Source organism: Pararge aegeria, chromosome 17, assembly GCF_905163445.1.
Source record: "Pararge aegeria chromosome 17, ilParAegt1.1, whole genome shotgun sequence".
Taxonomy (NCBI): domain Eukaryota; kingdom Metazoa; phylum Arthropoda; class Insecta; order Lepidoptera; family Nymphalidae; genus Pararge; species Pararge aegeria.
This window is the reverse complement of record NC_053196.1, coordinates 10,852,496-10,878,936: the sequence shown is the minus strand read 5'-3', so window position 1 is coordinate 10,878,936 and position 26,441 is coordinate 10,852,496. Positions and strand designations below refer to the sequence as shown.

The following is a 26,441-nucleotide window of genomic DNA, read 5'->3' as shown; positions in this document are numbered from 1 at the left end:
GTGCTAGCCCTGCTGAGGTATGGGTGTAATATAACGGCCTTGCTCTTGTCATATGCATCCTCACTTACCATCAGGTGAGATTGCACTCAAAGACTAACTTGTAGTGGTATAAAAAATAGACAGCTGGACTACAACTTCCATGTTATTTTTGGTTAAAACCTTAGTTTTTTTGAACGTCGCTCTTGTTGCTTATATTCTAATAGAGATTATGTACAAGATCAACATAATCAAAATATTTTCACCTTGGCTTTCAAATACAGCCCTGTTAAATTATTTTATACTAGCTGTTGCCCGCAACTTCGTCTGCGTTTGATTTTGTTTTTTGATGTGGCATTAAACTTCATTGTAGATCTAAAAAAAATTAAAGTATTCAGCAATTTAAAGACTTAGCCTTAACTGAGGGGTTTGCTGCTGTCCGAGTTCCTTCCTCTATCTCCAACCACAGTTTGGACAAAATTAAACCCATATTATCACCTCTATAGTACAAAAACCAGTCCGTATACAGAACCAGACTACGAAACCGATCCAACTGCAGCGAGGAGTGCGACAGGGAGATGTTATCTCCCCGAAGCTGTTTACCGCTGCGTTGGAGGACGTTTTTAAGCTTCTGGATTGGAACGGGCTTGGCATCAACATTAACGGCGAGTACATCACTCAACTTCGGTTTGCCGACGATGTAGTCATAATGGCAGAGACTCTGGAAGACCTTAATGCGATGCTCAATGACCTAAGCAGAGTTTCTCAACAGGTAGGCCTTCGTATGAACATGAGTGAAAAATATCTTAGTAATAGAAATACGGCTGCTCGCTACACCATTTAATCGGAGACAGATATCAACGTCACAATATAAAAAGTAATAAACTTATATAAAAACTCCATACATGACACCTCCCTTCTTATTTCCTAAGGAAACACAAGCCACATCGGAAGTAAAACTAAACAATGCTTCTAATTACCAGAACTAATAATAACCTTAATTTACGAGTACATGTCCAGCCCTAAGGTGAAAACCTGATAACCGGCTTCCTTATTCGCCTTGGGCGCATCACTGACGGTGGTGTTGTATATTCGGGCGAGGACGCAACTGCTGTTGTCATACCATCGTCAACCTCCTCCCCAACAATTTTCAAGCTGGGCTCACTAGCACTCGTCTCCTCGGCCGAGACTCCTTGGCCTGTATTGTCTGATGTCGCGCTTCTGGCTTCTTGTAAGGATGCCTCTTGGTTATCATTAGCAGATGACACTGGACAAGGAACATCGGACATGTGTGATCTGCGTCTGATTTGATCCACGTGTCTGGATAAAACACGATCATTTCCGGTGTCCACTAGATATCGCCGAGACCCTTCTGAAGCAGTAACGGTTCCCTTTGACCACCTATCGCGAGACCCATATTCGCGAGCCCAGATTGAATCTCCTGGAGTCAAAACTCGTGAAATACCGCCCGCCAACGCAACTTGACGGCTTTGCTCGTCACGTACTCTGTCCGCCCTTGCGCGTTCGCTACGCAGCAAATCGAATCGCGAACGTAGCGCACGACGTTGTAATATTGCGGCCGGACTTTCTCCAGTGGTGCAATGAATGCTGTTCCTATACGCGAGTAAAAATGCTTGTAAAGCTGCATCCAAATCTACATTATCTCTCTGAGCCTTCCTTATTGCGCGCTTACATAACTTGACAGCGTTCTCTGCAGCACCATTTGAAGAGGGATGGTACGCAGGTGAAAATGATTGACGAATTCCATTATTCATTAAGAAATTTTTCAATTCTGTGCTGCTAAACGGTGGACCCTGATCTGACGTGACTTCTAGTGGTAAACCAAACCTAGCAAAAGTTTGCCTCAAAACCTTTATTACACTGGTTGCTTTTGTACTCGACATTTCAAAAATTTCAAGCCATTTAGATGTTGAATCAATAAGAACCAAGAAGGTTTTACCGTTTATAGGACCTAAGAAATCTAAGTGCAGCCGTGACCATGGCTGTAGGTGATAAGGCCAGGGCTGAGATGTTGTGCGTGGTGGAGCATCTGCTTCCATGGCGCACGTTTCGCACTGTTTGCAAGTCGCTTCAATCTGAGCATCAATATTAGGCCACCAAACGTAACTGCGAGCCAAAGATTTAGCTTTTACTATCCCTAAATGGCCAACATGTAACTGTTTTAAGATACCTTTCTGCAGAGAGTCCGGTACAACAAGCCTATAGCCCCACATTATGCAACCCCGCTCACAATAAAGTTCATGCCGACGTAAATAGTATGGTCTCATGCGCTCGTCAGAACAACTAGCTGGCCACCCAGATTGAATGTAAGACATAACCTTACTAAGAAGTAAATCTTTTGATGATTTTTTTTTAATGTCCTCATGAGTGATCGGTAAAAAATCTTCCACAAAATTCACATACGTGACCTCATTCTTAGGTTCACGGATATTACTGCTATGTGATGGAAGCCGGGAAAGTGCATCAGCACAGTTTTTACTGGAGGAAACGAATTCTATATCATAATTATAGCCTGACAACAGCACCGCCCATCTCTGTAAACGAGACGCAGCCATAACCGGGATGCCTACCTTATTTCCAAAAATAAATGTTAGCGGCTTATGATCCGTCTTCAAAGTAAACTTCCTTCCATATAAATATTGGTGAAATTTCCTAACCCCAAACACAATGCTGAGCGCTTCCCGGTCGATCTGCGAGTACGCGCGCTCGCTGGAAGATAAAGAGCGCGAACTAAACGCTACTGGACGCTCGCCTTCAGCCGTGAGCTGCGAAATTACCGCCCCGATTCCTACACTACTTGCGTCAGTTGTAAGAATCAAAGGCAGGTCAATCGAATAGTGTACTAATACATCACTTGAAACTAACTGTTTTTTAACCATCGCAAAGGCGTTCTCACATTCCCTACTCCACTCAAATGCAACCCCCGCCTTTAGGAGACTGTATAACGGTGCCATAATGGTACTCACATTCTTTATGAACTTGCTGTAATACATAATCAATCCGATGAATGCTCTTAATTCGGAAACATTAGTCGGCGCGGGTGTCTTTACGATAGCCTTGATCTTGTCCGGACACGTATGAACGCCTGTCTTGCTGATAACGTGTCCTAAATAAGATACCGACTCTGCAAAAAAATTGCATTTCTCTTTTTTTACCCTCAACCCACTCGACTGCAATCGATCAAAAACTTTATGTAAATTATCCAAATGCTCCGCACTATTCTGACCTGTTATTATTATATCATCTAAGAAGACACCTACTTTAGGCAGATCTGCAAACAATGCCTCTAACCTCTTTTGAAATATACCTGGGCTCGACGACAGACCAAATACCAACCTATTATATCTAAATAATCCCTTATGAGTATTAATTACCGTATATTGCTTCGAACGCTCGTCTAATTCGAATTGACAATACGCCTGCGACAAATCAATCTTAGTGAAACGTTTTCCTCCGTGCAATCGCACCAGCAGATCTTCTACTCTTGGTAAGGGATACCGATCCACTACAATGTTTTTATTTAGCGTCAATTTATAATCAGCGCATATCCGGATATTTCCGTCCTTTTTGACCACAGGTACTATCGGCGTAGCCCAGTCGGAGCGGTCGACTGGTGTGAGGATACCATCACGCGTCAACTGCTCCAGCGCGCGCTCATCTGGCTCGCGCAGCGCGAATGCCAACGGCCTTGCACGCATGAACACTGGTACCGCTTCCGGTCGCAGATGAATACCAACCGTACCGCCAGTGAATCGCCCCAAGCCGTCCGCAAAAACCTCACAATATCTGGAACTGAATTCCGATAAATTAAAATCACTTACTTCGACACTATTGCAGTTAAATCTGGGTAATTGTACCCCTAGCTCTACGATCCATTGCCTACCCAATAACAAGGTTTTCCCATTCCGGATAACATATAGATCCAAATATTTACTAATATCTCCATATTTAACTAAGGGACGTAGCATGCCTACCGGGTGAACTACTTCGCCCGTATAGTATCTTAAAGTTAAATTACATCTACTTAATCTCGAATCACTAAACTTCTGTGAATACAGGTCGAAACTGATACAAGAGACGGCACTGCCTGTATCACACTCCATCTTCAAGGTATGATTGTTAACCTTCAACATTATTAGAATGGGTTTACAACTTTCCACTGAAATCTGGTTCATTTGGATAATTACCTCCTCACTTCCTTCCTCGCTGCTAGAGTCTATTTCGCTTACTGGCTCTGCTGCAACCATGTTATAATGCGTTAGGTACGAACAGACCCTGGCTAGGTGCCCCTGTCGATTACAGACTCGGCACACAAACCGAGAATAGCGGCACCCCACTGCTGCATGGTCACCACCACAAACGCTGCAAGCGCTGCTTGCACTGCCTGATCGTAACCTCCTACTTCTGTTAGATGATGAAGACGACTTCACTTCTGTTGAAGGCGCTTCACGAACTAGAAAAGAACGCTGCCTCTGACCCTGTTGGCGTTCTTTCGACGACCGCGTTTGACTGTCATTCTTGCCCCGCCATGCTCCCGCCATGGTCTGGCAATCTGCCGTGACACTACTGCTATTGCCAACTCCGCTGAACATCGTAGATTTTGTCTCCACTAGCGCGGCATCTTTTTCAGCTGCTTCCATGCTGCACGCTAGCTGATATGCCTTAGAAAAATTCAAATGCAACTCTGTGAACAACCGTTGCCGTATAGTTTCATTCGACAAGCCACAAACCAATTGGTCACGAAGGCTTTCTTCTAACCATGTCCCAAACTCACACGTTTTTGATAATTTCTTCAAATCTGCTACATATTGTGATATTTTTTCTTCTTTTGTTTGCCCCCGCTGTCTAAACTTGAATCTTTCGGCTAATACGCATGGCTTTGGATCCAAATGATTTCCTAATATGTCTGACAGCTCTGCGAATGTTTTTGAAACTGGTTTGTCAGGAGTGCACAAACTGACCAACAATTCATAGGTACTTGCACCCATAACTGTTATTAGCGTTGGTACATACAACTCATTTGTGATTTTATGACTTACAAAGTACTGTTCCAATCTTTCAATGTACAAACGCCAATTATCGCTCCCGAGCTTAAACTCTGCAATCTTACCAATCGACATCTTGACTATGTACCTACTGCTTTTTCCTTACGTGTTTCGTAGTTCTTTATAATCTCGTCGCCACTGAAAAATATCTTAGTAATAGAAATACGGCTGCTCGCTACACCATTTAATCGGAGACAGATATCAACGTCACAATATAAAAAGTAATAAACTTATATAAAAACTCCATACATGACAATGAGCAAGACGAAAATTATGTCTAACGCTCATGTTCCGCTCCACCCAATAATTGTTGGGAGCTCTGCACTCGAAATTGTAGACGAGTATATATACCTAGGACACACGATCCAGTTAGGTAGGTCCAATTTCGAGAAAGAGGTAAACCGCCGAATCCAACTCGGATGGGCAGCGTTCGGGAAACTTCGTGACATCTTCTCGTCCAAAATCCCCCAGTGCCTGAAGACTAAAGTCTTCGAACAGTGCGTGTTGCCAGTGATGACTTACGGATCAGAGACATGGTCGCTAACTATGGGCCTCATAAGAAGGCTCAGAGTCACTCAGCGGGCGATGGAGAGAGCTATGTTAGGAGTGTCTCTACGTGATCAGATCAGAAATGAGGAGATCCGTAGAAGAACTAGAGTTACCGACATAGCTCAGCGAGTTGCGAAGCTGAAGTGGCAATGGGCGGGGCACATAGCTCGGAGAACCGATGGACGTTGGGGTCTTAAGGTGCTGGAATGGCGACCCCGCACCGGTAAACGCAGCGTAGGTCGGCCCCAAACGAGGTGGACAGATGACATCAGGCGAGTAGCTGGGAGCCGTTGGAGGCAAGCGGCCCAGGACCGTGCATTGTGGAACTCCCTAAAAAGACCTATGTCCAGCAGTGGACGTCAATTGGTTGAGATGATGATGATGATGATGATGAGTACAAACACAATTATTTAAATCGGTTAAAATTTATCGGAGTCATGGTGTAAAATCGTCAAACACTCATCCCCTCTCCCAAAGGAACCGAGCTTAATGTTGGGATAAAAAATATCCTCACATATTCTTGGAAGAGTCTAACTCTGTGTACAAAGTTTCATGAGGATCGGGGTAGTTTTAGCGTGAAAGGGTGACAAATAAACTTACATTGATTTTTTTAATATTAGTAGGGATAGGGATTGGCAATAGTCACGAGTACTTTTTTTAATTAGGATGTAAACCCTAGGCATCAAGTGTCAATCTGAAATGATAACTGGTCTGTGGTGTTTTTCAACGTTTTCAGCTTTTGAAATAAATCGAATGGTCGGTTTACAATAATATTTATAAGCTTTCAAAAAATAAGTGGAATACAATGGATAATCCTTTAACACCAAATAAAATCCAGCGATTAATGCATTTTGCCGAAGATAAATCGTTTAGTTTGTACCGCAAAGTCTTAACAAATGATGAAGCAGAAAGGTACGCCTGTCTTTCTCTATATTATATGCGATGCTTTAGCAATATTTTTACTTTTTTTTTATCATTTTTTAGCAATGTAAGTCGCGATCAGAATCAGAATACGTCAAACCAAACAGGTACTAACTGTGCATCATCTGGAATACTGGACTTGGAACATATAGAAGGTATGTTCCTGTTTTATCGGTATGCTTTTAAGTATTTTTTATACCGCCTCTTTGGTCTAGTGGATAGCTAACATCCTAATGTATAACATCCTATGGCTACAGACGGACAAATTGATCGAGTTTTAAGTAGTAAATGAGCTTTTTGTGACAGATATTGTCCGGGGGAATAGTAGCACCAAGCCTATTTGAGCCGCCAACGCAGCATTGCTATTTCCCGGTCTAAAGATGTTAACACCTATGCCTCAGGTGGACGGACACATGGTGGCAGTTTGTAAGATGTGTTCTGTGCATGCTCTGCGAGTGTTAGTCTATTATATAGCAAACGGTTTTCCACTTACCATCAGATCAGCCATCTGCTTGGTTCGTCAATAATCACTATAAAAAAAATCCTAAAATAGTTATGTTAGTTGTATTTCAAGTTTACAATGGTCTAATCTGGTACCAAACCTGGCATCAAAGAAGGCTTGCTAAGACCTTCTTTTATAAAAGATGGGCAGCAGGAAACAGCTTGCTTTGAATAACACTAATTAAATTAATTGGCCTTAACCCCTTCTCATTGTGTTAGGAGACAAGTGCCCGTGAGTCGCAGTGGCGTGCACTTCATACATGCACTAAAGCACTGCATACCCTAAAATTGAAATATAGCCAGTATAAGGATATAAGGAGGAGGATTTTTTCCATTTTATGTAATTTCCCTGCTGTATGCATACCCTGGTAAGAAATCCAGTGCACGCCACTGGTGAGTCGGTATGATTACAATGATGATGATGAATAAAAATTATTGCAGGTTTTGGTGAATCTGGCCTTGGGAGTATTTCACTAAGTAAATCAGTAAGTAAAGTTTCGAATTAATCTCTTTGGATACAGTAACATAAAGAATAAAATGATTCGAAATTGATTTAAATGATTTCTGTTATATTTGTCTACTGTGTAGGGTAGCTCTTTTTATGTGACACTTAAATTTTCTGAGATATTTAATAGTTAAATCAAGCTTAAATAACTTAAATGAAAGTTAAGATAATACTAGTTCATAATACAGTTATGTAAGAAAATAGCTTTATACATTGATTTTGTGTTACTGTATAGTATGAAAGCAATTTGATGCCATCATTCATGATAATGTAATTATATGATAGGCCTTTCTTGATAATGTAATTATATGATGCTGTTTTTTTTTTTTATAAATAAAATGAATGCTGTTACTTACTAGTTTAGATTGTTATAGTAATCAAGGTGGTGGTGGTGGTGATGTGGTGGGCACAAGTATTAAAATTTTTGATGACCTCCCTAGGGTAGTAGTGGCAATTTGGGAACTCATAATTTCTGAATTTTCTCTAGTCTGGTATGATGGGAGGCTTTGCCTGTGGCTAGTTACCCTACCAACAAATATGTGCTGCTAACAATTCCGGTATGATGTCATGTAGAAACTGATTAGGGGTATGGGCTTATATTTCTACAATACCCCTAACAGATTAGCTTGATTACACCTTTGACTGCATCATCACTTACCAGCAGGTGAGATTCCAGACAAGGGCCAACTTGTAGGGAAATAAAAAAAAAATTGCCAGCTTTAATATTGGATACTTTTTATCTTTTAGAGTGCATTTAACCCTGGTGAAATGACAGGGCGGTCTACAGAAGCAGATAATGCCAATAACCAAGATCCTGGGTCATCCAGAGCTTTTGAAGAGTATGGCCGTCATTCTATGTCCATAGACAATATCACAAATCACATGGACAAACAGACTTGTGAGATACAGGATCTTATGAGACATTCTATTGCAACAAATTACTCATTTCACTCCAAAGTAAGTGCACACTGGACATTATACCAACATTCATCAGCCTATATTTCACACGCCTCCTCTCATAGGAGAAAATTTTAAGACATAGACCTTGCTGCTCAATGCAGGCAGGTAGGTGGCTTTGACAATTATTAAACAACTGTAAGTAAATTTAAATTAATAAAATTTTTTATTTAGCCTGGTGTGGCTTAACCTGGAATTTGAACCCTGGACCTTCTGATGCCATGTTGTTATGCTAACTACTATGACAACATGGCAGTTTTATTTACTGTAAAATATTTAAGCTACATCATAATCTACACATGTGCAGTGAAAAATTAAATATTTTGCAGTATAACAGAGAAATGTTAAATAATTGCGTAAATCTTAGCAAGGTGTTTATAATAATTATTGCAAATACAGTGGACCCTTGGTAATCTGGTGCCTGTCTAACCCTGTACCCCCGGTAATTTGTTATTTTTTTTTATTGAATATTTTTAGATAATCCATGTTGAAAAAGATTATAACAAATATAATCTTATCATCGGATATAGAATTTGTCAGATTACAAGGTTACCTTTGGTAAATAAATCTGGACTATTGGGGGTCTTGGGCAAAACTCTTCCACTCACCATGGCCAAGGGTTCATTTTTTTTTAATTGCTTCTGGCCAAGTTCGACACTGCCCTGCAAAACGAATGAATATTTCGGTTTTCATTTACACATTGTATATATAACGATAATAAATAAATTCCAGAAAGACCTAACTGCGGCTGAAGCGTCATATGTTTTGAAGGAAGGCCGTTTGCCCATACAACAGAGCACTCAAATTAATATTCAAGACAGCATGTCGTAAGTCATAAACACAAGCGTATTAAATATTATAACATCACAACAATATTTTGTTCTCAATAATAACTTTTAATTTCAGATTGACTGCACCAAACATATCAGCGTATTTTAAAAATCGATGCCCTGAAATTGGTAATATACTGGGTCATACTGACAGTCCAGATCGACCAAGTATTACAGAAGGTATGTTAAGGTTTGTTTTATTATAGTTTTCGATAGTTAATTGTGATGTAAACAAAAATAACTAGCTGTAGTTATTTTGTCGCCGCCTAACTTGAATGAAGTAGCTTGCATACCTTTTGGTAATTGGAGATTGATTTTCATCAAATATCGCTAAGAACAGTCTCAACTAAATCACCTTTTAAGCAAATAAAAAAGTAAATCAAAATCGTTCAGCCGTTCGGAAGTTACGAAGCCACCGACTATGACTACGGTGCACGCACGCCACGCGCGCATGCACGCACGCACGCACGCACGCACGCACGCACATAAAACTTATAACAACCCATCGCGATGTGTATGACACACAAATTTAAATTATAGTAAAGGTTTTTATCAAACCCTTTTCTAGTGTCGTCAATGGGTATGCTGTATACTTCACAAACAAACGCGTTTGGCAATTACAAAATGGATCAAACTTTAGACTGCGTGCCAGTGAGACAGCCACGTGTCGAAAAAGCAAACGAAAAATCCGTTGCGACCAATTTGTTCCCAAGCAAAGGAGATTCACCTGTTTTTGCAGTACCAAAAAGTCCAAAAACCGTTAATGAAGACGTAACTGCTAAAACCAATGCAATAAACAGTACTTCTAAGGGACCTACAGTGGGTACTGGTAAAACGATAAACCAGAATGCAAGTCTAAAACCTTTTATGAATTCTGCGAAGCCCGCAGATGTTTTACTTAGGAACTTGCATTCAAATTTACACATGGTTCCAGATGATACAGAAACTTCCATGGAGAATTCGTTAAGCATTTCTAAAATTGCTGACTATTTAGGTAAGAATATAATTGCATCATTATCTTTACCAGTATATAGATTTTATTTATTTTTTGTTAGCGTTATTGCAAAATGCAACCTCCCAGGCACAGTAAGTGAGTGCTGTGGTGTAAGCGGGAGGTCCCAAGTTCGAACATCCTGAGTGAGAGTGGGGTGGGAGGCTTTGGCCGTGGCTTGTTACCATCGCCCCACAAAGACGGGCTGCAAAGCGAATTCGCGTTCCGGAACGATGTCGCGTAGAAACCGATTGAGGATATGGGTTTAATATAACTGCCATACCTGTAACAGGTTAGCTACTATGTTAGACTGCATCCTCAGGTGAGATTGCTGACAAATAAATTTAAAAAAAACACAGTTATCTGAATATGTGTTTTTCTGTGCTAACAGTGAAATATAACATCCGGAAAGAATATTTCGCTCTGCAATAAAAATAAAACTGAGTTTGGTACAGAACTTTACCGAGACAGCCAACTCTCATTCCTCTTGAGAAGATATAACTCTTATTCGCCTCATTAAGATGTATTTGGGGGAGTAGAAGATGCTGATACAAATGGCCCAGAATAATTAATGTAGAGAAATATTATATAGTAACTCATAGTTTAAAATCAAACCTTATACCATATTTAAATTAAACTCTCGACGGCCCCCTCTCGGATTGAGGAGGGTTGAGGCTACAGCCTTGGCTATCCTTCTACAGTCCACCATGCTGGCTAAGTGCGGATTGGCAGACACCTTTGTGTTTCCACACACCTTTGAGAATCGAACGTGATGGTGAGCTCTCAGGCACACAGATCTCCTGACGAAGTTTTCTTCACCAGTAAAATTAAAATGCATTTAAAAACCCTTCATATGGGAAGCCAAAATGAGTTATTATAATAGCTTAAGTAGCTTTATCTTTTTTCAGGAAAGGAATCAAACATCAGTGTGTCCGCAATGCTGCAATTAAACAATCGTACTAAACAAGTTAATAGGAAGCAACCACTCACTGAACTGCAAGTAAACATTTTAGAGAACAAAGATTCAAATAAGGATATATATGTGACAAATCTCAGAGACACTAAAAACGCGGACACCGCAAGCTCTTCTGGAACAGTCAATACTGTGATCTCGCTTGACAAACTCAAAATAAGTGAAAAGGAAATAATTCCTAGTGTCATCGTCACTCGTCATTCTGCTAATGCACAAAACAGTGCAGATGAGGAGTTAAGAAGCCCTAGAATGACTCGTTCTAAATCGCCATCTAGCAAAAGTCAGTCAACCCTCAGTACTGTCCAGGAAAACATTGCCAGTTTCAAGTCTGGGGACAGTCCACTCTCTATAAGCAAAGGTATGTATTGTATTAAATATTTGTGTATATTGTGTGTAAATTTTTCCTGCTTTATGATTATTTTTTCTTCCACAGTTGTACACAGTGCTATTTATCAGCTTCAATTAAATTTTATTACTTTCATCTTCTAAGGGTTGTTTGGTATCTATCTGAAATCCGATACTTTCACATTACGACGCTGTTCGCAAAGTGTATCAGTGAAGGGTGCCTTGTGTGAGATTTTCTACGTTTACTTATTCGATCGCGTGAATGTTAACTACGATTTGTATGGAATCGTAATAGCGTCATCTAGTTACAAATTTGGGAAACAGTGCTTTAAATCGGAAAGGTGCCAAAATTGACATTGTAAAATATATTTCGCGAGTAAGAGAGAGGGAGACTTTAAATAAGCTTGTTCTGACCAAGTCTTCTTTGAAGTTAATAAGTGTCAATGAAAATATCATATTAATATTTCAGTTCATAAAATACACTTTATTATGACAATAATATTTCCAGGGCAAAAGTATGAAGAAAACTTTTAAATTTAAAAAAAAATTATAGATTGTCATAGAGGAAACCTTTATGGAATGTATTGTATACTTTTCCGATTGTAGTTAATAGGTACTCTTTATGTTTGTATTTGTTGACCAACATAAACACTTCTGATCCACTGTTGTAAATCTATGGCCCTAAAAAGAAGAGAAGATGCCTGTGAATTAATTTATAAGCAACAATGTTGACAACTCACAAGGTAGTGATAATGCTTAGTTATTTTCAGGCGACTGTAACTCATCTCGCATCCCCTCCCCAAGTGTAAGGTATAGAGAGTTAGATAGTTCCGTAGATTGGGACGAGATGCTTAATCGTAAGCGCTTCACTCAGGAGGGGTTGGCTAAAGGTTTGTGGGTCTCGCTTTGCTTATGAGGGAATATCACTAAAACTACTGATACCTTTTACTAACAACCGAACGTTTATAATTGTCATAACAATATTACTAAAAACTAACAGCCTGCAAATGAAGCTTTGATAGCGCAGTGGGTAGGAGCTCGACTTAACTTCCAGGGGGCCGAGTTCAAATCCCATAACGCACCTCTAACTTTTCTAGGTTACGTGCGTTTTATGTAAATAAAATATCACTTGCTTCAATGGTGAAGGAAAACATCGTTGGGAAACCTGCATGCCTGAGAGTTCTACATAATGTTCTCAAGGGATGTGGAGTCCACCAATCCGCACTGGGCCTGCGAGGTGGACTACGGCCTTAACACCTTTTCATTGTGGGAGGCAGTGGCGTGCACAGGGTTTTTGAACAGGGTATGCATAAAGAAGGAAAATGGCATAGAATGGAAAAATCCTTCCCGTTTATGAGTAATAGAAAATTTTTAGGGTATGCAGTGCTTTTCTGCATGTATGAAGTGCACGCCACTGGTGGGAGGAAACCCATGCCATGTAGTGGGGCGGTAATGGGTCTATATGATGAACAGCCTGCAAACCCGGAAATAAATAACTGAAACACTTTTATCGTATACAATTGGCGCCGACTGAAAGAATGCAACAGAGAACGAGCAGTGGTTACTACTGCTACCATATATTGCGTTCACCAACCTATCTGGCTCTTTAGTCCAGCAGTGATGAAAACACATTCTAGAATGTACTATTTAGACATAGAAGTATGATTTCTACCGGCGAAAACTCGCGGGATATTTTACTGGACAAGTTACATTCTCAAACCTATAAGAAATCCCTATTCATTCGCTCGTTTACCATTAACGTTTCAAGCGGCAAAGACCTACAGAAATTTCCGCAGGTTTAATGAAAATACCTTCTTTTTAATCTTAACAAAAACGGGCACATTAATAAGAACTCCTTTGTGTTTGGACTTTGTCGATCGAAAGTTAGAGTAAATTTTATAAATTATTTACTAACATGAAATTGTCGTATTAGGACGTATATAAATATCTATAAAATTTATTTTGCAGAGCAATGGGCGGAAATTACAACGAGTCACGTAGAAGGTTTTGTTGGTAAGTTTTTTAATGGTTTTCTCATTCCCTGTTTCTCTTAGAACTATTTAAAAAAAACAAGTTTCTAGTTAAATGCTATAAAGATAAAACCTGTATACGTTAAATATTTTTGTTAGAACAATATAATTTAACCAGTTTTTTATTCTGTTTGGATAGAATATGGATTATATATTAATGGAATAAATAATGCTGCCTCATAGCTCTCAAGTTTCCTATGCGTTTGTTTGGGCTCTGAGAATACGCTAAGAAAGATCGGCTTCTAGGTTAAACCCATCTTAATTTGAAGCATCTTTGGTGGGAAAAATCCTAAAAAATACGTAAACCTGTGTTCAAACTGAGGCGAATACCGCGTGGGATGGAAAGAAAGTCGCACGAAAGTAGCTCAATTGACGCGAAACTAAAGCGATACGAAAAGTTGCCTGTTAGAGATTGCTTGCAGCAATACGGCGACCTTTGCATGTCTACATTGTTTACTGTATAGTCTTTAGTGTTTCTTTTCCTGTATGTTATCGGTGCAATAAAGTGTTTCTTCTTCTTCTTAAACTACTTGAACAAAATGCAAACTACTTGAATCTAGTGACACTTCTATGTCTACTAACAACAGTTTAGTTTCTCTTCAAAATTAAGAGACATGATTCTCCAATAAGGACCAAGCTACAAGCGGGTAGTCTCGACAGTTTCAGAGGCTAAGGCTTCGTTTAGATGTCTTGAAAACTAGCACGAAATCTATCGCGTCGTCTAACAGCGAATTGTGGTGGCGAATTCCTCTAATCGCCGCATGGAATTCACCTCAGTTTGATCACACCTTAACATAAGCAAATATTCTCAAACACAGGTGTAAGTGTCGCAGTGTCTATCTCAGTTAAAACGCTAACCGACAGTTGGCTGACGGCAAGATTCGAATTCGATGATCCAGTTAGCAGAGATCTTACGATCGAGTTACCGCGATTCCCTCTCCTTCTATCGCCGAGGAAAACGGAAAATTTCACAATATACGTCACATCTAACATAGAAATGGACACATATCTACCGTTCACTCTGTACCTCAAGGACTCATCGATAGATGGCGACGCTGAATATAAAGGAAATGTGGACGTTAACTTCAAGTTACCTGAAATACAAGCATTGTCCTGCGATGGCGTCAACAAAGTCACTTTCCCACCGATACAAGAGAAGTCATCGCTGACAAAACACTTTGTTCTCATCAGTGACTGTCCGGTCGATCTGCAGTTGGAGTTATCGATTCCTATGGGTGAAAGTATGTTCGTTATCAAGTCTGTGCAAGAAATTAAGAAGAACGATGTCAGTAAGGTGCTCATGGATCGTTCGGGGTGTGTGGAAGAAGGTCCAGTGAAAAATAAGAAGGGAATTAATAAACAACTATGCAGGTTGAGCAGTGGAAATGCTATTAAAGTTGCTATAACTTTTACCTCGCCGAAGTTATCTGAACTGGAAATGAGTAAGTGTAAACAAGTCGATTATGTCGCATAAGTTTTTATATAATACTAGCGTACCCAGCCCGCTTCGCCGGGCTAGATTTTGCTTTATTTTATTTAAGTCTCATCTCATTCTCATTCTCTCCTATTCTCTTCTCGAGCGGGTGAAGATCATTATCTGCACCCATGTACACCCAACAATAGAATATCATCATAGTAAATAAAGCTTTATTTGACAGTTTGACAGTTCAAAAATAGGAGTGCTCCGATCGTCACCAAACTTTACAGGATTACTCGCCTGTTCAATCCGGAGATTGCCTGAACGTTTCATTGAAATCCGCCAGTTTCGGAGCCTATACGGAACATACCCACACACTTTCTCTTTTATATATATAGATACAGCCTTAAAGAAGAAGACGTTTTTATATTTAATCATAACCGGCCTACTACAGGGCTTGAGTCTCCTTGAGTCTCCGTGTGGACAAGTGTGGACACGCCCTTGAGACCATTATGAAGAACTCTCAGGCGTGCAGGTTTCCTCACGATGTTTTCCTTGACAGTTTAAGAAAGTAACGTTTAATTGCGTTGATAAAAACTAATATATCTTTTTTGTATGCATACTCATGATATGGATATTAAATGAATAGTATATTTTTTCATTCCTCTACAAGTAGCCACGACCGGGTTCCCAGATAGATAGATAGTAGCTTGTTAATATATATATATATTTTTTTAAATTCAATTATTTATACATATAGGGAATATACAACGTGTAACGGAATTACGAAATACTTTTGAAGGCTGCATAAGTATATTTCATAAGCATACATAGCATAGCATAATCATCTTGTAAAAATAGTAAATCAAAAGCATATTTATTTTTCCAAACAAACTAATTCAAAACATTCTCAGTGTTTACTTATGAAGATAGAAGACCGAAACGTGGATAGAAGGTGGATAGAACCTACCTGCGTACGCGACGCGTAAATAATATAGTTTCAGGAGTCACTTGATTTTACTTTTGCATGTGATGTCAGGACTGTATCTGCATTCTATCAGTAAAAGCTATTGCAATGGTTTACTCAAAAACTATTAGTGTTTCGGTTTCACAGATAAGTCTCAAAGACAGTAAATAATGAACCTTTAGAGCCTCTGAAGTATTATTTCGGTTTTTATTTACACTTCGTAGCTTTTTGTGACAGCTTGTTCGGCAAAGTACTACCGCCAAGCTTATTTCTGCGGCAAAGCAGCAGGCGTGGTGGCCGGTGTCATTATGGGCTTATGAGGCTTAACATCTCCGCCTCAGGTTCAAGGAATGTTGCATGACTTGCTTGGTGTTGTACTGTTTATACAAGATAGTTTACCACTTAACATTGATGTCCCATTTGCCCACTATTAAAATAAAATTAAAAAAATTATATATTTAATTTTTAAATGATTATTTTTGCACCAGATGACCAAATGGCAACATTCAACGGCACACTGAGCGTGGCAATGATCGGCATCAACACCGTACTGAAGGCAGTGAGTCTGATTGGCTCTGTAGGCAGCGCCAGCCTCGCAGTGCAGCCGCCGGTCGGCAAACTACTCCTTAGTAATGGTAATTAGTTATAGTACATTACTGTAGCGGCTTGATGACCGAACGTGTAAATATAACGGATTTCCTACAACTTTTGCCGGCCGCTACTCGCATGGCCAGCACAGCAATTTTGATCTTTCCTGAACAAGGTTGTCGAAATAATGCTCAATATTAGAAAAATACGAGAATAGCGCCATCCTTTCTCTTTCTTTTCTATTAGCGCAGCCATACCCATACGAAATCCGATACGTAATTTTTTCCCATGCCAACTATTTCACCAACTATGCCACATACCCGCCTCACCGACCTGTCCCTTCACATAGGTCGCCTGTCTTACTTATCCTTACTTAATATTAGGAACTTAATATTATAAATGCGAAAGTGTATTTGCTTGTATGTATGTTTGTTTGCCCTTATTTGCGCCTTAACTAAGCAACCAATCGTATTTATTTTCGGCATAGAGTTAGTTGAAAGTTCGGAGTTCCACATAGGCTACTTTTTATCCCAGAAAAACCAAGGGTAAAAACAAACAAAATTGTAAAAAAAAGTATAAAAAAGCGGATGAAGAAAGTGGTCATCAGCTAATTAAAAATAATCTAGTATCATCATAATCATCCCATTAATGGGCAACAACAAAGTCCGGTTTTTATGCCAAAATGAAATTGCTTTGGCTGGCCAATTGGAGACTTGTGAAGTCTCGAAGCCATTTTGAATATTATAGAAAACTCAGGTTTTCAGGTTTCCTCACGATGTTTTCCATAACCGTATAAGTGATATTAAATTAGAAAAGTGAAAAGTTCAGGTGCCGGGGGTCGAACTAGTTCCCCCTAAGCTCCTTTTCAATTTTCCACCGCTTTAAATTAAGAATTAATTAGTAATATTTGTTTTAGAACCAACAATACTAAACTTATGTAATACCGGTACCATAACTGGGGTATGGGCGGTAAAGTTCAGATGTAAGATCGGCACTGAGGGACAGTTCCCGTTCAAAGTGTCAGCGAACAAAGTCGAGATACACCCTGGGAGTGTTAACCAACTCAAACTGGTGTACTTTGGACCCCACGATACATTAAATGAGGGGTAAGTAGTTTATTTTTTATATGATTTTGTTTTAGAAAAACATTCAAATAGATAGATTAAGAATAATAAACTTTCTCTGGATAAGATTGATTCCTTGTGAATAAAAGCATTTTCCGAACCATTTCTTACCTTTTAACCCGCGCCATTAAAGAATAGATTTATAAAAGATGTTCGATGTCTTGTTATTTCATTCGCACAAAATTCGTACGCCCGTATACTGTGCGAAAGAGATAGCATGACATCGACTATCTTTTATAAATCTATTCTTTAATGGCGCGGGTTAAAAGGTTTGAAAGTTGTTCAGAACAAGCTTTAGGCTTTGAAAACATCCTTTTTGTAGTGCTAAATAGAAAATTCTATTCTTTGGCAGAACATTGATACTAGAAGAAACATCAAACGGCAACATAGCAACAATCGAAATTGCAGGCGGATCAGATAGGCCGAAGTCCTTCCCGATCAAAACCAATTACAACAATATGTCATGGGTCCGCGCTGGGAGGAAAGAGCTTAGTTTGAAGAACTCTACAAACCAAAGGATTCAAATCCGATGCCAAATAATGGGTGATGGATTCATGTTGGATAGTCCGGGCGTTGAATCCAGAGGGACGTACGTGCTGTCGTTTGGCCCTTGTGAATGTAGACCATTGCCGGTTGTCTTCGCTCCGAACTCTTGTCTGCCGCACGCAGCAGCCTTGCATCTAGTGTTTGATAAGAACAGTGATTATTCAAGAAAGGTACGTTCTGTACTGTGTGATATTAATAAATGAACGAATGAATGATTAAAATATTGTTTTACCGCAAATAAATATGACACAAAAAAATACAATACAGCTAGTTTGGTAGAACTTAAAGTTTGGTAGCCTTATCCACTATATAGCGATCTATTCAAGGCAACTATAACAGACTTATAACGAATACACTATTGTCAATTAAGCTAGAAACTTTTCTGGCATAAAATTGCACGATAAGTGCACGGGAGGAAGTAACCCTTATCGGCCTCAATGGTAAGGGAATTACATAGCCTTTATATACTGACATGATGCTGACAAGACGCTGTTGGCGTTTACCACGATATCAAAAACAACTTACTAATGTATCTCCGACGGCCAAATGTATTTGACGGGCGATTGGCGCAGTGGGCAGCGACCCAGATTTCTGAGTCCAAGGCTGTGGGTTCGATTACGACAACTGGAAAATGTTTGTGTAATGAACATAAACGTTTTTCAGTGTCTGGGTGTTTATCTGTATATTATAAGTATTTATGTATATCCATTAAAAAATATTCATCAGCTATCTTAGTATCCCTAACACAAGCTACGCTTACTTTGGGGCTAGATGGCGATGTGTGTATTGTCATAGTATATTCAAATTCAAAATTCATACATACATGTTTACATAATTGTAAGGGGATGGTGATAACTTCGTTCGCCAACTTAAACCTATTTTTATTCATATCTATTTTTATTAATGATTCCACAGATCAAACTTCACGGATGCGCTAGTAACGACAGCGTGCGTTGGTCGGGGCTCATGACGTACGGAGACACGGCGCTCGTACGCGCGGTGTCGCGCAGCAATATCGAGCTCAAGCTCTTCAATAAGTCCTCCGGACCCGCCTTCTTGTCCGCTCGCGTGCATTTCAACTGTAAGTTGTGTTTTGAACACCTCGCTGGCGCAGCGGTTATTAAACGTGGAACCCGAATTTTCTGGAGGGACAAACAGAGTTTTTAGTGGGTGCAAGTCCCATACAACAACTCCGTTTCCCCCAACGGAGTGGTATGCGTCAAGCATTTTCTCAGTATTAAAAAAAAGTGCAATTACAGTCAAGGGCTAAATTGTAGTGGAATAAAAAAAAATATTTTTAATTTACCACTAAAAATTATATTAATACTGCTTCAATCAATAATTTTATGTATTTTATTTATTTGCTACCGGTTCCTCGTGTCTGCGTACAACGTACTGCTTTCTTTTGGTAAGTAATTTTTTCTCATAAAAAACTTTAAATACATTAGTTATTCTCCGACCCATTTATGCTTCGCTTCGCCCAAACGCGATATTACTCATCTGGGGATCGCCTTCTTATAAGCGAGTAATAAAATACTTTCGGTTGCTCTATGTACTTTCTTGTATGTTAATGCCTCTGTTTTATGTCTTGAAAACGTTAGGTGCGACAGTCAAAATATATCTAAGTACCAGCCCGGAGTAAGGATATTGGCATAATCCAACACGCCGTAGGTCCCTGCTATTAGGATTAACATTGTTCCCGCCAACCCCTTTAGGAGCACGTGGAAAGTTTAAGCTCTTATACTTCTCCTCTAAGGGGAGAGAGGGCCAATGCCCAGCATTTCATGAGATTAGGACCGAAATTATCCAGATGAAATTACTACTATTTTCTAAATATCAAAGCGCAATAGCGATCCTATGAATTTTTTTTTTTTTTTTAAATACACACAACGCCATCTAGCCCCAAAGTAAGCGTAGCTTGGGTACTGGTGTTATGGGTACTGAGATAGCTGATGAATATTTTTTTATGAATATAATACACATAAATACTTATAATATACAGATATACACCCAGATTTGTTTTGATAAATATCAAGGAACGAGTTATATTCGAACGAAGGAGTTTATATTCCATGAAAAAATTAAAGATGAAATTCTATATAGATCAAGTGTCACCAAAAAAAAAAAACGTTTAATTGTAGAACTCTACTTGCTTAATCAAATGTACAGACAGATGTATGTTCTTATAGGAAAGATGAATGTTGAGCTTAAACCCACAACGCTGCTGCAAGCTGGCTTATTTAAGTCAACTGTTTTATTATTTTACATGCCCAACTGACAGACGTTAGATTTCTTGCGCGACCGGGTTATAGGCTAACACGTTCTTAATACATTCGTTTCTAAGAGAAAGAAGTACCTGCAGACACATTACAGTAAGACAATAATAGGTGGAGTGTCATTTATACAAGTAGTAGAACTTTTTGTGACAGAGCTCGTCCGGGGAAGTAGTACTACCATGCTTATTTCTGCCGCTAAGCAGCATTGTCGCAATGCCGTGTTCCGGTCTGAAGGGCGTGGTTGCCGGTGTAGTTACAGTACATAAATAAATAAATATACTTCGCCAATACACCCATCTAGCCCCAAAGTAAGCGTAGCTTGTATTATGGATACTAAGATGACCGATGAATATTTCATAAATAATATACATAAATAATTATATAATATACAGATAAACACCCATACACTGAAAAACATTCATGTTCATCAGATAAATATTTTCCAGTAGTGGGAATCGAACCAACGGCCTTGGACTCAGAAAGCAGGGTCGCTGCCCACTGCGCCAGTCGGCCGTCAAACATGTCAGTACATGACATCTACACCGCAGCTTGATCGACACAACATTTTGCAGGATGTGTTCCTTGCATGCCCTGTGAAGTGTTGCTTTATTTATCGGTGACGGTTTCCAATTTCCATCAGGTGGGCTATCGGCTTGGTCTATCTATAAACAATAAAAAAAAAATCACCCACTGCCGTCACGCTCTTTATGACGTCGGTCCATCAAAATTCAAAATTCACTTATTTCAAGTAGGCCTAACATAAGTACTTTTGAAACGTCAAGTCTGCCTGTGTGTAGTTACTCTACCACCGTGCTAGATACACTACGCTTGCTAGTTTCCATTTCGGTTGATAGTTTGGGTTTATGTCAGTGACTAGTTATCCTGCGGATCTTTTCGTTTCTAGTTATATCTTTTAGAAAATCTTTCGACATATAATAAATTAATAATTATATACTACGACATTACACTGGCCCCAAAGTAAGCATAGCTTATGTTATGGGTACTAAGTTGACTGATGAATATCTTTTTAATGAATAATATACATAAATACTTATAATATACATATAAACACCCAGACACTGAAAAACAGTCATGTTTATCACACAAAAATTTTCACGGCCTTTGACTCAGAAAGCAGGGTCGCTGCCCACTGCGCCAATCGGCCGACAACATAAACCTCAATAGGTCGTTGTGAGACTTTAAACTCTTGGAGCAGGCCATTTGTAAGCGTTCATTTATCAACGCTTAAATGCGGACGAGAATGGATAAAAAATTTAATTTTTTGATTACAAATAAAATGTATTATTTCCAGTACAATACAGATTCATATCGGCGGACGCGGAGCTAGTCGGACAGCGTCGGGTGATGGGACGCCGCTCCCAACACACCGTTGTGTTGCGGGTGCCGTGGCCCAAGTTGGAGCGACGCGCGCGCTCTTCTGACGTCACAGCACTTGCCACTGTCACCATACTCACCGGACCAGAGTTCACCAGGCGACGGATACTAAGGTAGAATAGAGTAGAATAGAATAGAATATAATTTTATTGTTCACTGTTTACACATAGAAAGGCAGTTGACAAGGCCTAGAAAAGTATTCAAAGCATAATATAATTGTACAATTATATTATTAAATAAGTATAAAATTAAAAATTAAAAAAAAAAAACAATCTAAATAGCCATTAGTATTGGTGACGACTTTCTTTTATATACCAAATACGTACGGGACGTTAGCACGTAGCATTGGCCCTACCAGTCCGGATCTAACAGCCAGCCCGCACTTGGGAAAAATAAAATCTTAGCGTCTGTTTTATCCTTAAATGTATATTTTTCTTGGGTTTTTTTTATTGATATCTGAAATTCTAGAAGAGTGTGTAGTTTTTATAGATCTACAGCTGATGCCTGTATTTTGTATTAATCTCGCGTTACACGAGAAGATTATTTCTCATTAATTATTCTAAAGAGAAAATATAACTAATTAACACTTGATTGACAAGACACTACGCATAAATAAAAAAATGAATGAATGAATACATTTTTATTGTACACCAAAGAAAAAAAAGTAGTTACAGACATATAAATACAAAACAAGAGAGTACAATTTGATCGCCTTATCGCTACATAGCAATTTCTTCCAGACAACCAAAGAGAGTACCAGAAAAGAGGTGGTGCAATCAATTAGATTTTAAAAATCAAATAAATGTTATAAATAAAAAAAAAACACTAAAAACTCAAATGATGTACTTTTTACCCATTGTAACTTATAAAGTAAAAAAATGTATTGTTTAGTTTTAATCCTTGATTTGGTAACAACACAAAAACTTACGCACAAAGCATTTCTTAACACACCTCCAACGTTAACAGTCGGTTTTTTGTCGTATATTCAATTTGTATTTATTCGTTACAGAATTCTAAAAAATGAATCGAACGGAGCGATGGATGTATCGTTATTGCCCGAACACTTGAGGGTCTTAGCGGAGCCTTTTGATGGGGAAGATGCTGCCATGGATAGCTATCTAGAGGAGTTCAATGAAACCAAGGTACAGTAAGTTTATTGGCAGCACAAACCGCATAACCGACGTTGTTAAATATCACTTGTATTTAAGTGATATTACACAATGTCAGTTGCGCGGATGCTAAATTTACGGAACATTAGCTCTTCTTTGAAATAGTACAACAGACGAACTTCCGATCTTCCGAACTTTTTCCGACGAATTGTTAACTTAACTTTCTTTAGGAATATCCAATTCTTATATCCGTGCGTACAGTATGATGACGATGACGGCTGAATGGCGCAGTGGGCAGCGACCTTGCTTTCCGAGTCCATGGCCGTAGATTCGATTCCCACAACTAGAAAATGTTTTTGTGTATATTATAATGGTGTTTATCTGTATATTATTAGTATTTATGTGTATTATTCATAAAAATATTCATCAGTCATCTTAGTACCCATAACACAAGCTACGCTTACTTTGGAGCGATGACTAGATTACTAGATGGCGATGTGTGTATTGTCGTAGTATATTTATTATTTATATATTTATTATTTATCATTTATTATAAATGCGAAAATATGTCAGTTTGTTTATTTGTTACGTATGTTCGGCTTAATCACAACTCTGACCTTGAGGCTATTAGGGAACCAGACAGAGACACCTTGCATCCTGGAGCCGGCCTTTGGATTACTTTTCATATGTTAATGCAGGAAAATTTTTAGCCCGGCTATTATTATACGGCTAAAATTTTTATAATAGTCGGTTCCCGCAGTGTTTATTTATGGCCGCTTACTATAACCTAGGCATTGCCTTAATCGAATGTCTATTGATTAAGGCGATGTCTATAGGACAAAAAACGTTTCTTAGGAGATTGGTGAACGGTTGATGTATGCCTAGGAATCAACAACAAAAATCATACATCAACTAAAGAAAATTAGGAATTAAAATAATCGTGGACGGACTAATTTTTCGGACGGATCTTTAAAGGTAAGTGCATTATAAAGATAATGCACTTACCTTTAAAGATCCACGTCTGTCGTGGCATGCAAATTTACGACCAATGATAAAACGAGTCAATTGAAACAAGTCATCTGATTGGCTGCAACCAAGATGTAAGGTTGTACGCCTTGGGTTTGGTATGGTTGCTATAATTGGACACAGTTAAACGAAAAGTTTCCAACAAAGATTCTGGTAGTCTTGAGACATTTAGGACCTTACAAAAAAAACTAATGTAACATAACGTCGCAAAAGTTATGCAGTGTATCGTTATACTTCAATTTACGTTATCAGTGAAAAGACAACTATTCGACGCTATCGTTAACATTTATTTGTAAGGCCAGAAATGTCACAAAACTACCTCCATGTGGCTTGTATCCTTTTCATTGCATCATCATCCACATCATCATTATAACCAATTGACGTCCACTGCTGGACATAGGTCTTTTGTAGGGAGTTCCACAATCCACGGTCCTGTGCCTCCAGCGGCTCCCAGCGACTCGCCTGATATCACCTGTCCACCTAGTTGGGGGCGACCTACACTGCGTTTACCGGTTCAGGGTCGCCCAACGTCCATCGTTTGTTCTAGCTATGTGCCCTGCCCATTGCGACTTCAGCTTCGCTAGCTGAGCTATGTCGGTAACTCTAGTTCTTCTACGGATCTCCTCATTTTTGATTTGATCACGTGAAGATACTCCTACCATATAACTCTCTCCATCACCCGCTGAGTGACTCTGAGCTTTCTTATGAGGCTCACAGCCCTTTTCATTTAACTATGTCCAATTGCCTTCATCTGACTGCATTAGAAGACCAAGTCTAGTCATTTTTTTTTCTTCTACAGGCTTCTCTGAATGAGCTGATTGAAGGATTGCAAGAACTTACCGCACAAATCGACCTGCCACAGGATTTAGCTGAGGATCACACAATTCTCATCACAGATGATACGGTAGTTGAACACCATACCCTGTGCGATTAAAAAGTTTTATATAGTGGCTTGGGATATAAATGATCTGTATTAGTAATTTAATGTAGTTGGCTAGATGTGCTTAAAATTACCATGTAGTTAAATGTTTGGCTGCCCGCCCGCTCACAGTCAATACTATTGACAATATGAATATTGGCAACAATTTTTACAAAAACTTACTTTTTACTCAAACAATATTATTGACAGTACCCAGAATATTGTCAGCAGCATGACGTACGTGACTCAGGTATTATTATTGACAGATACAGAATATTGTCAATAATATTTACGTGTGTGGGACGCCTTGTATCCGTCCGAAAATTGTGCTATAATAAATACATTTCTGTTAATTTTGGTCTACACGTATCTAAAAGATAGTTGGCTAGTCAGATTTGTATTAAACTAAACTAAATGAGGTCCGTTAACACGTTGACTGCTGCCTAACATTAACAAATACGGTACACGAGTGCGGCAGGATTACACGCTAGGCGTGTTTTCAGCACTGGTGAAGCGTATTCGAAACAGGCGCTACGAGCATGCGGCCCCACACGCCTGGCGTGTTTAAACTTATCGCGACAGCTATGCGGCCTTTACGCAACAGGTGTGTTATTACATCACTCGTATTTTCTCATTTATTTATTGAACAACATGAAAACCCAACACTTGTCGCATTTGAATAGCAATTTGTATTTTTATATACTCACAAAATAACTCACAAAACAACGAATTTTAAGTAGGTATACTGTCTAATATATAATAAAACGTAATTGCGTTAACGTTTAACTAATATTTAATAAAACGTACTTGCGGTAACGTATAACACACTTGTTGCGTAAAGGCCGCTCTAACAGTATATTTAAACAACACAGCGTTTGTGTTTGCCGCACTCGCAGAACGCCGAAAAAACACGCCCAGCGTGTTCGGCCGCATCCTTGTAGGTACATTTATTTTAACACGCCTAGCGTGTTCGAGCCGCACACGCGTTACGTAGTTATCAAACACAAACGTTGTGTTTTCAGCAGCCAACGTGTTAAGTATTTGTTTTTCTTTATTATCTAATAAGTAATGCTTAGTTTGAACTTTGCTTGAATTTGTTATTGTAAGACAGTTTCTCACTTGTCAAATAATCCTTAATTCAAGAGTTCATTTAAAGTTTTGAAAAGTTTTTAATTTTAAGGCAACCCTGTCGAAATTATCCCGCAGTTAAACTAAATAATGTATAAAAAGTTGCCATTAGTACACACTAATGTCTATGATCTAAAAACTTACTTTAAAAAAATCTAAGATCAAGGCCATTTCGACGATAGTCTTGATATCTTGCACCATGCTTTGAGCTCATTGTAAAGTCATTTATTCCTGCAACTGGCTGTCCTTTCGTTTGTTTATTGATTTATATTTTTTCACCTCCTAGCTGGCAGGTGTAATAA

The 26,441-nt window shown here is 39.0% G+C and overlaps 2 protein-coding genes across 3 annotated transcripts; one reads left to right on the top strand and one right to left on the bottom strand.

The window, feature by feature from the left end:
- Window positions 1–998: 998 nt before the first annotated feature.
- On the bottom strand, window positions 999–6,145 carry LOC120631264 (uncharacterized protein K02A2.6-like). Its single transcript, XM_039900748.1, has 3 exons — window positions 6,127–6,145; window positions 5,171–5,217; window positions 999–5,126 (listed from the first exon to the last, which is right to left on the bottom strand). The coding sequence occupies exons 1-3, from the start codon at window positions 6,143–6,145 to the stop codon at window positions 999–1,001; spliced, it is 4,194 nt and encodes a 1,397-aa protein (XP_039756682.1).
- Window positions 6,146–6,316: 171 nt separating this feature from the next.
- Window positions 6,317–25,433, top strand: LOC120631100. Of its 2 annotated transcripts, XM_039900536.1 has the most exons (18): window positions 6,317–6,503; window positions 6,576–6,667; window positions 7,455–7,498; window positions 8,266–8,475; window positions 9,208–9,302; window positions 9,382–9,485; window positions 9,874–10,299; window positions 11,205–11,627; window positions 12,385–12,504; window positions 13,583–13,627; window positions 14,463–15,086; window positions 16,517–16,663; window positions 17,533–17,722; window positions 18,093–18,456; window positions 19,202–19,367; window positions 21,875–22,070; window positions 22,967–23,099; window positions 24,892–25,433. In XM_039900536.1, the coding sequence occupies exons 1-18, from the start codon at window positions 6,397–6,399 to the stop codon at window positions 25,024–25,026; spliced, it is 3,621 nt and encodes a 1,206-aa protein (XP_039756470.1). In that variant the 5' UTR covers window positions 6,317–6,396; the 3' UTR covers window positions 25,027–25,433. The 2 variants fall into 2 exon arrangements, with proteins under 2 accessions (XP_039756470.1, XP_039756471.1); XM_039900537.1 differs by lacking the exon at window positions 12,385–12,504.
- The last annotated feature ends 1,008 nt before the right edge of the window (window positions 25,434–26,441 follow it).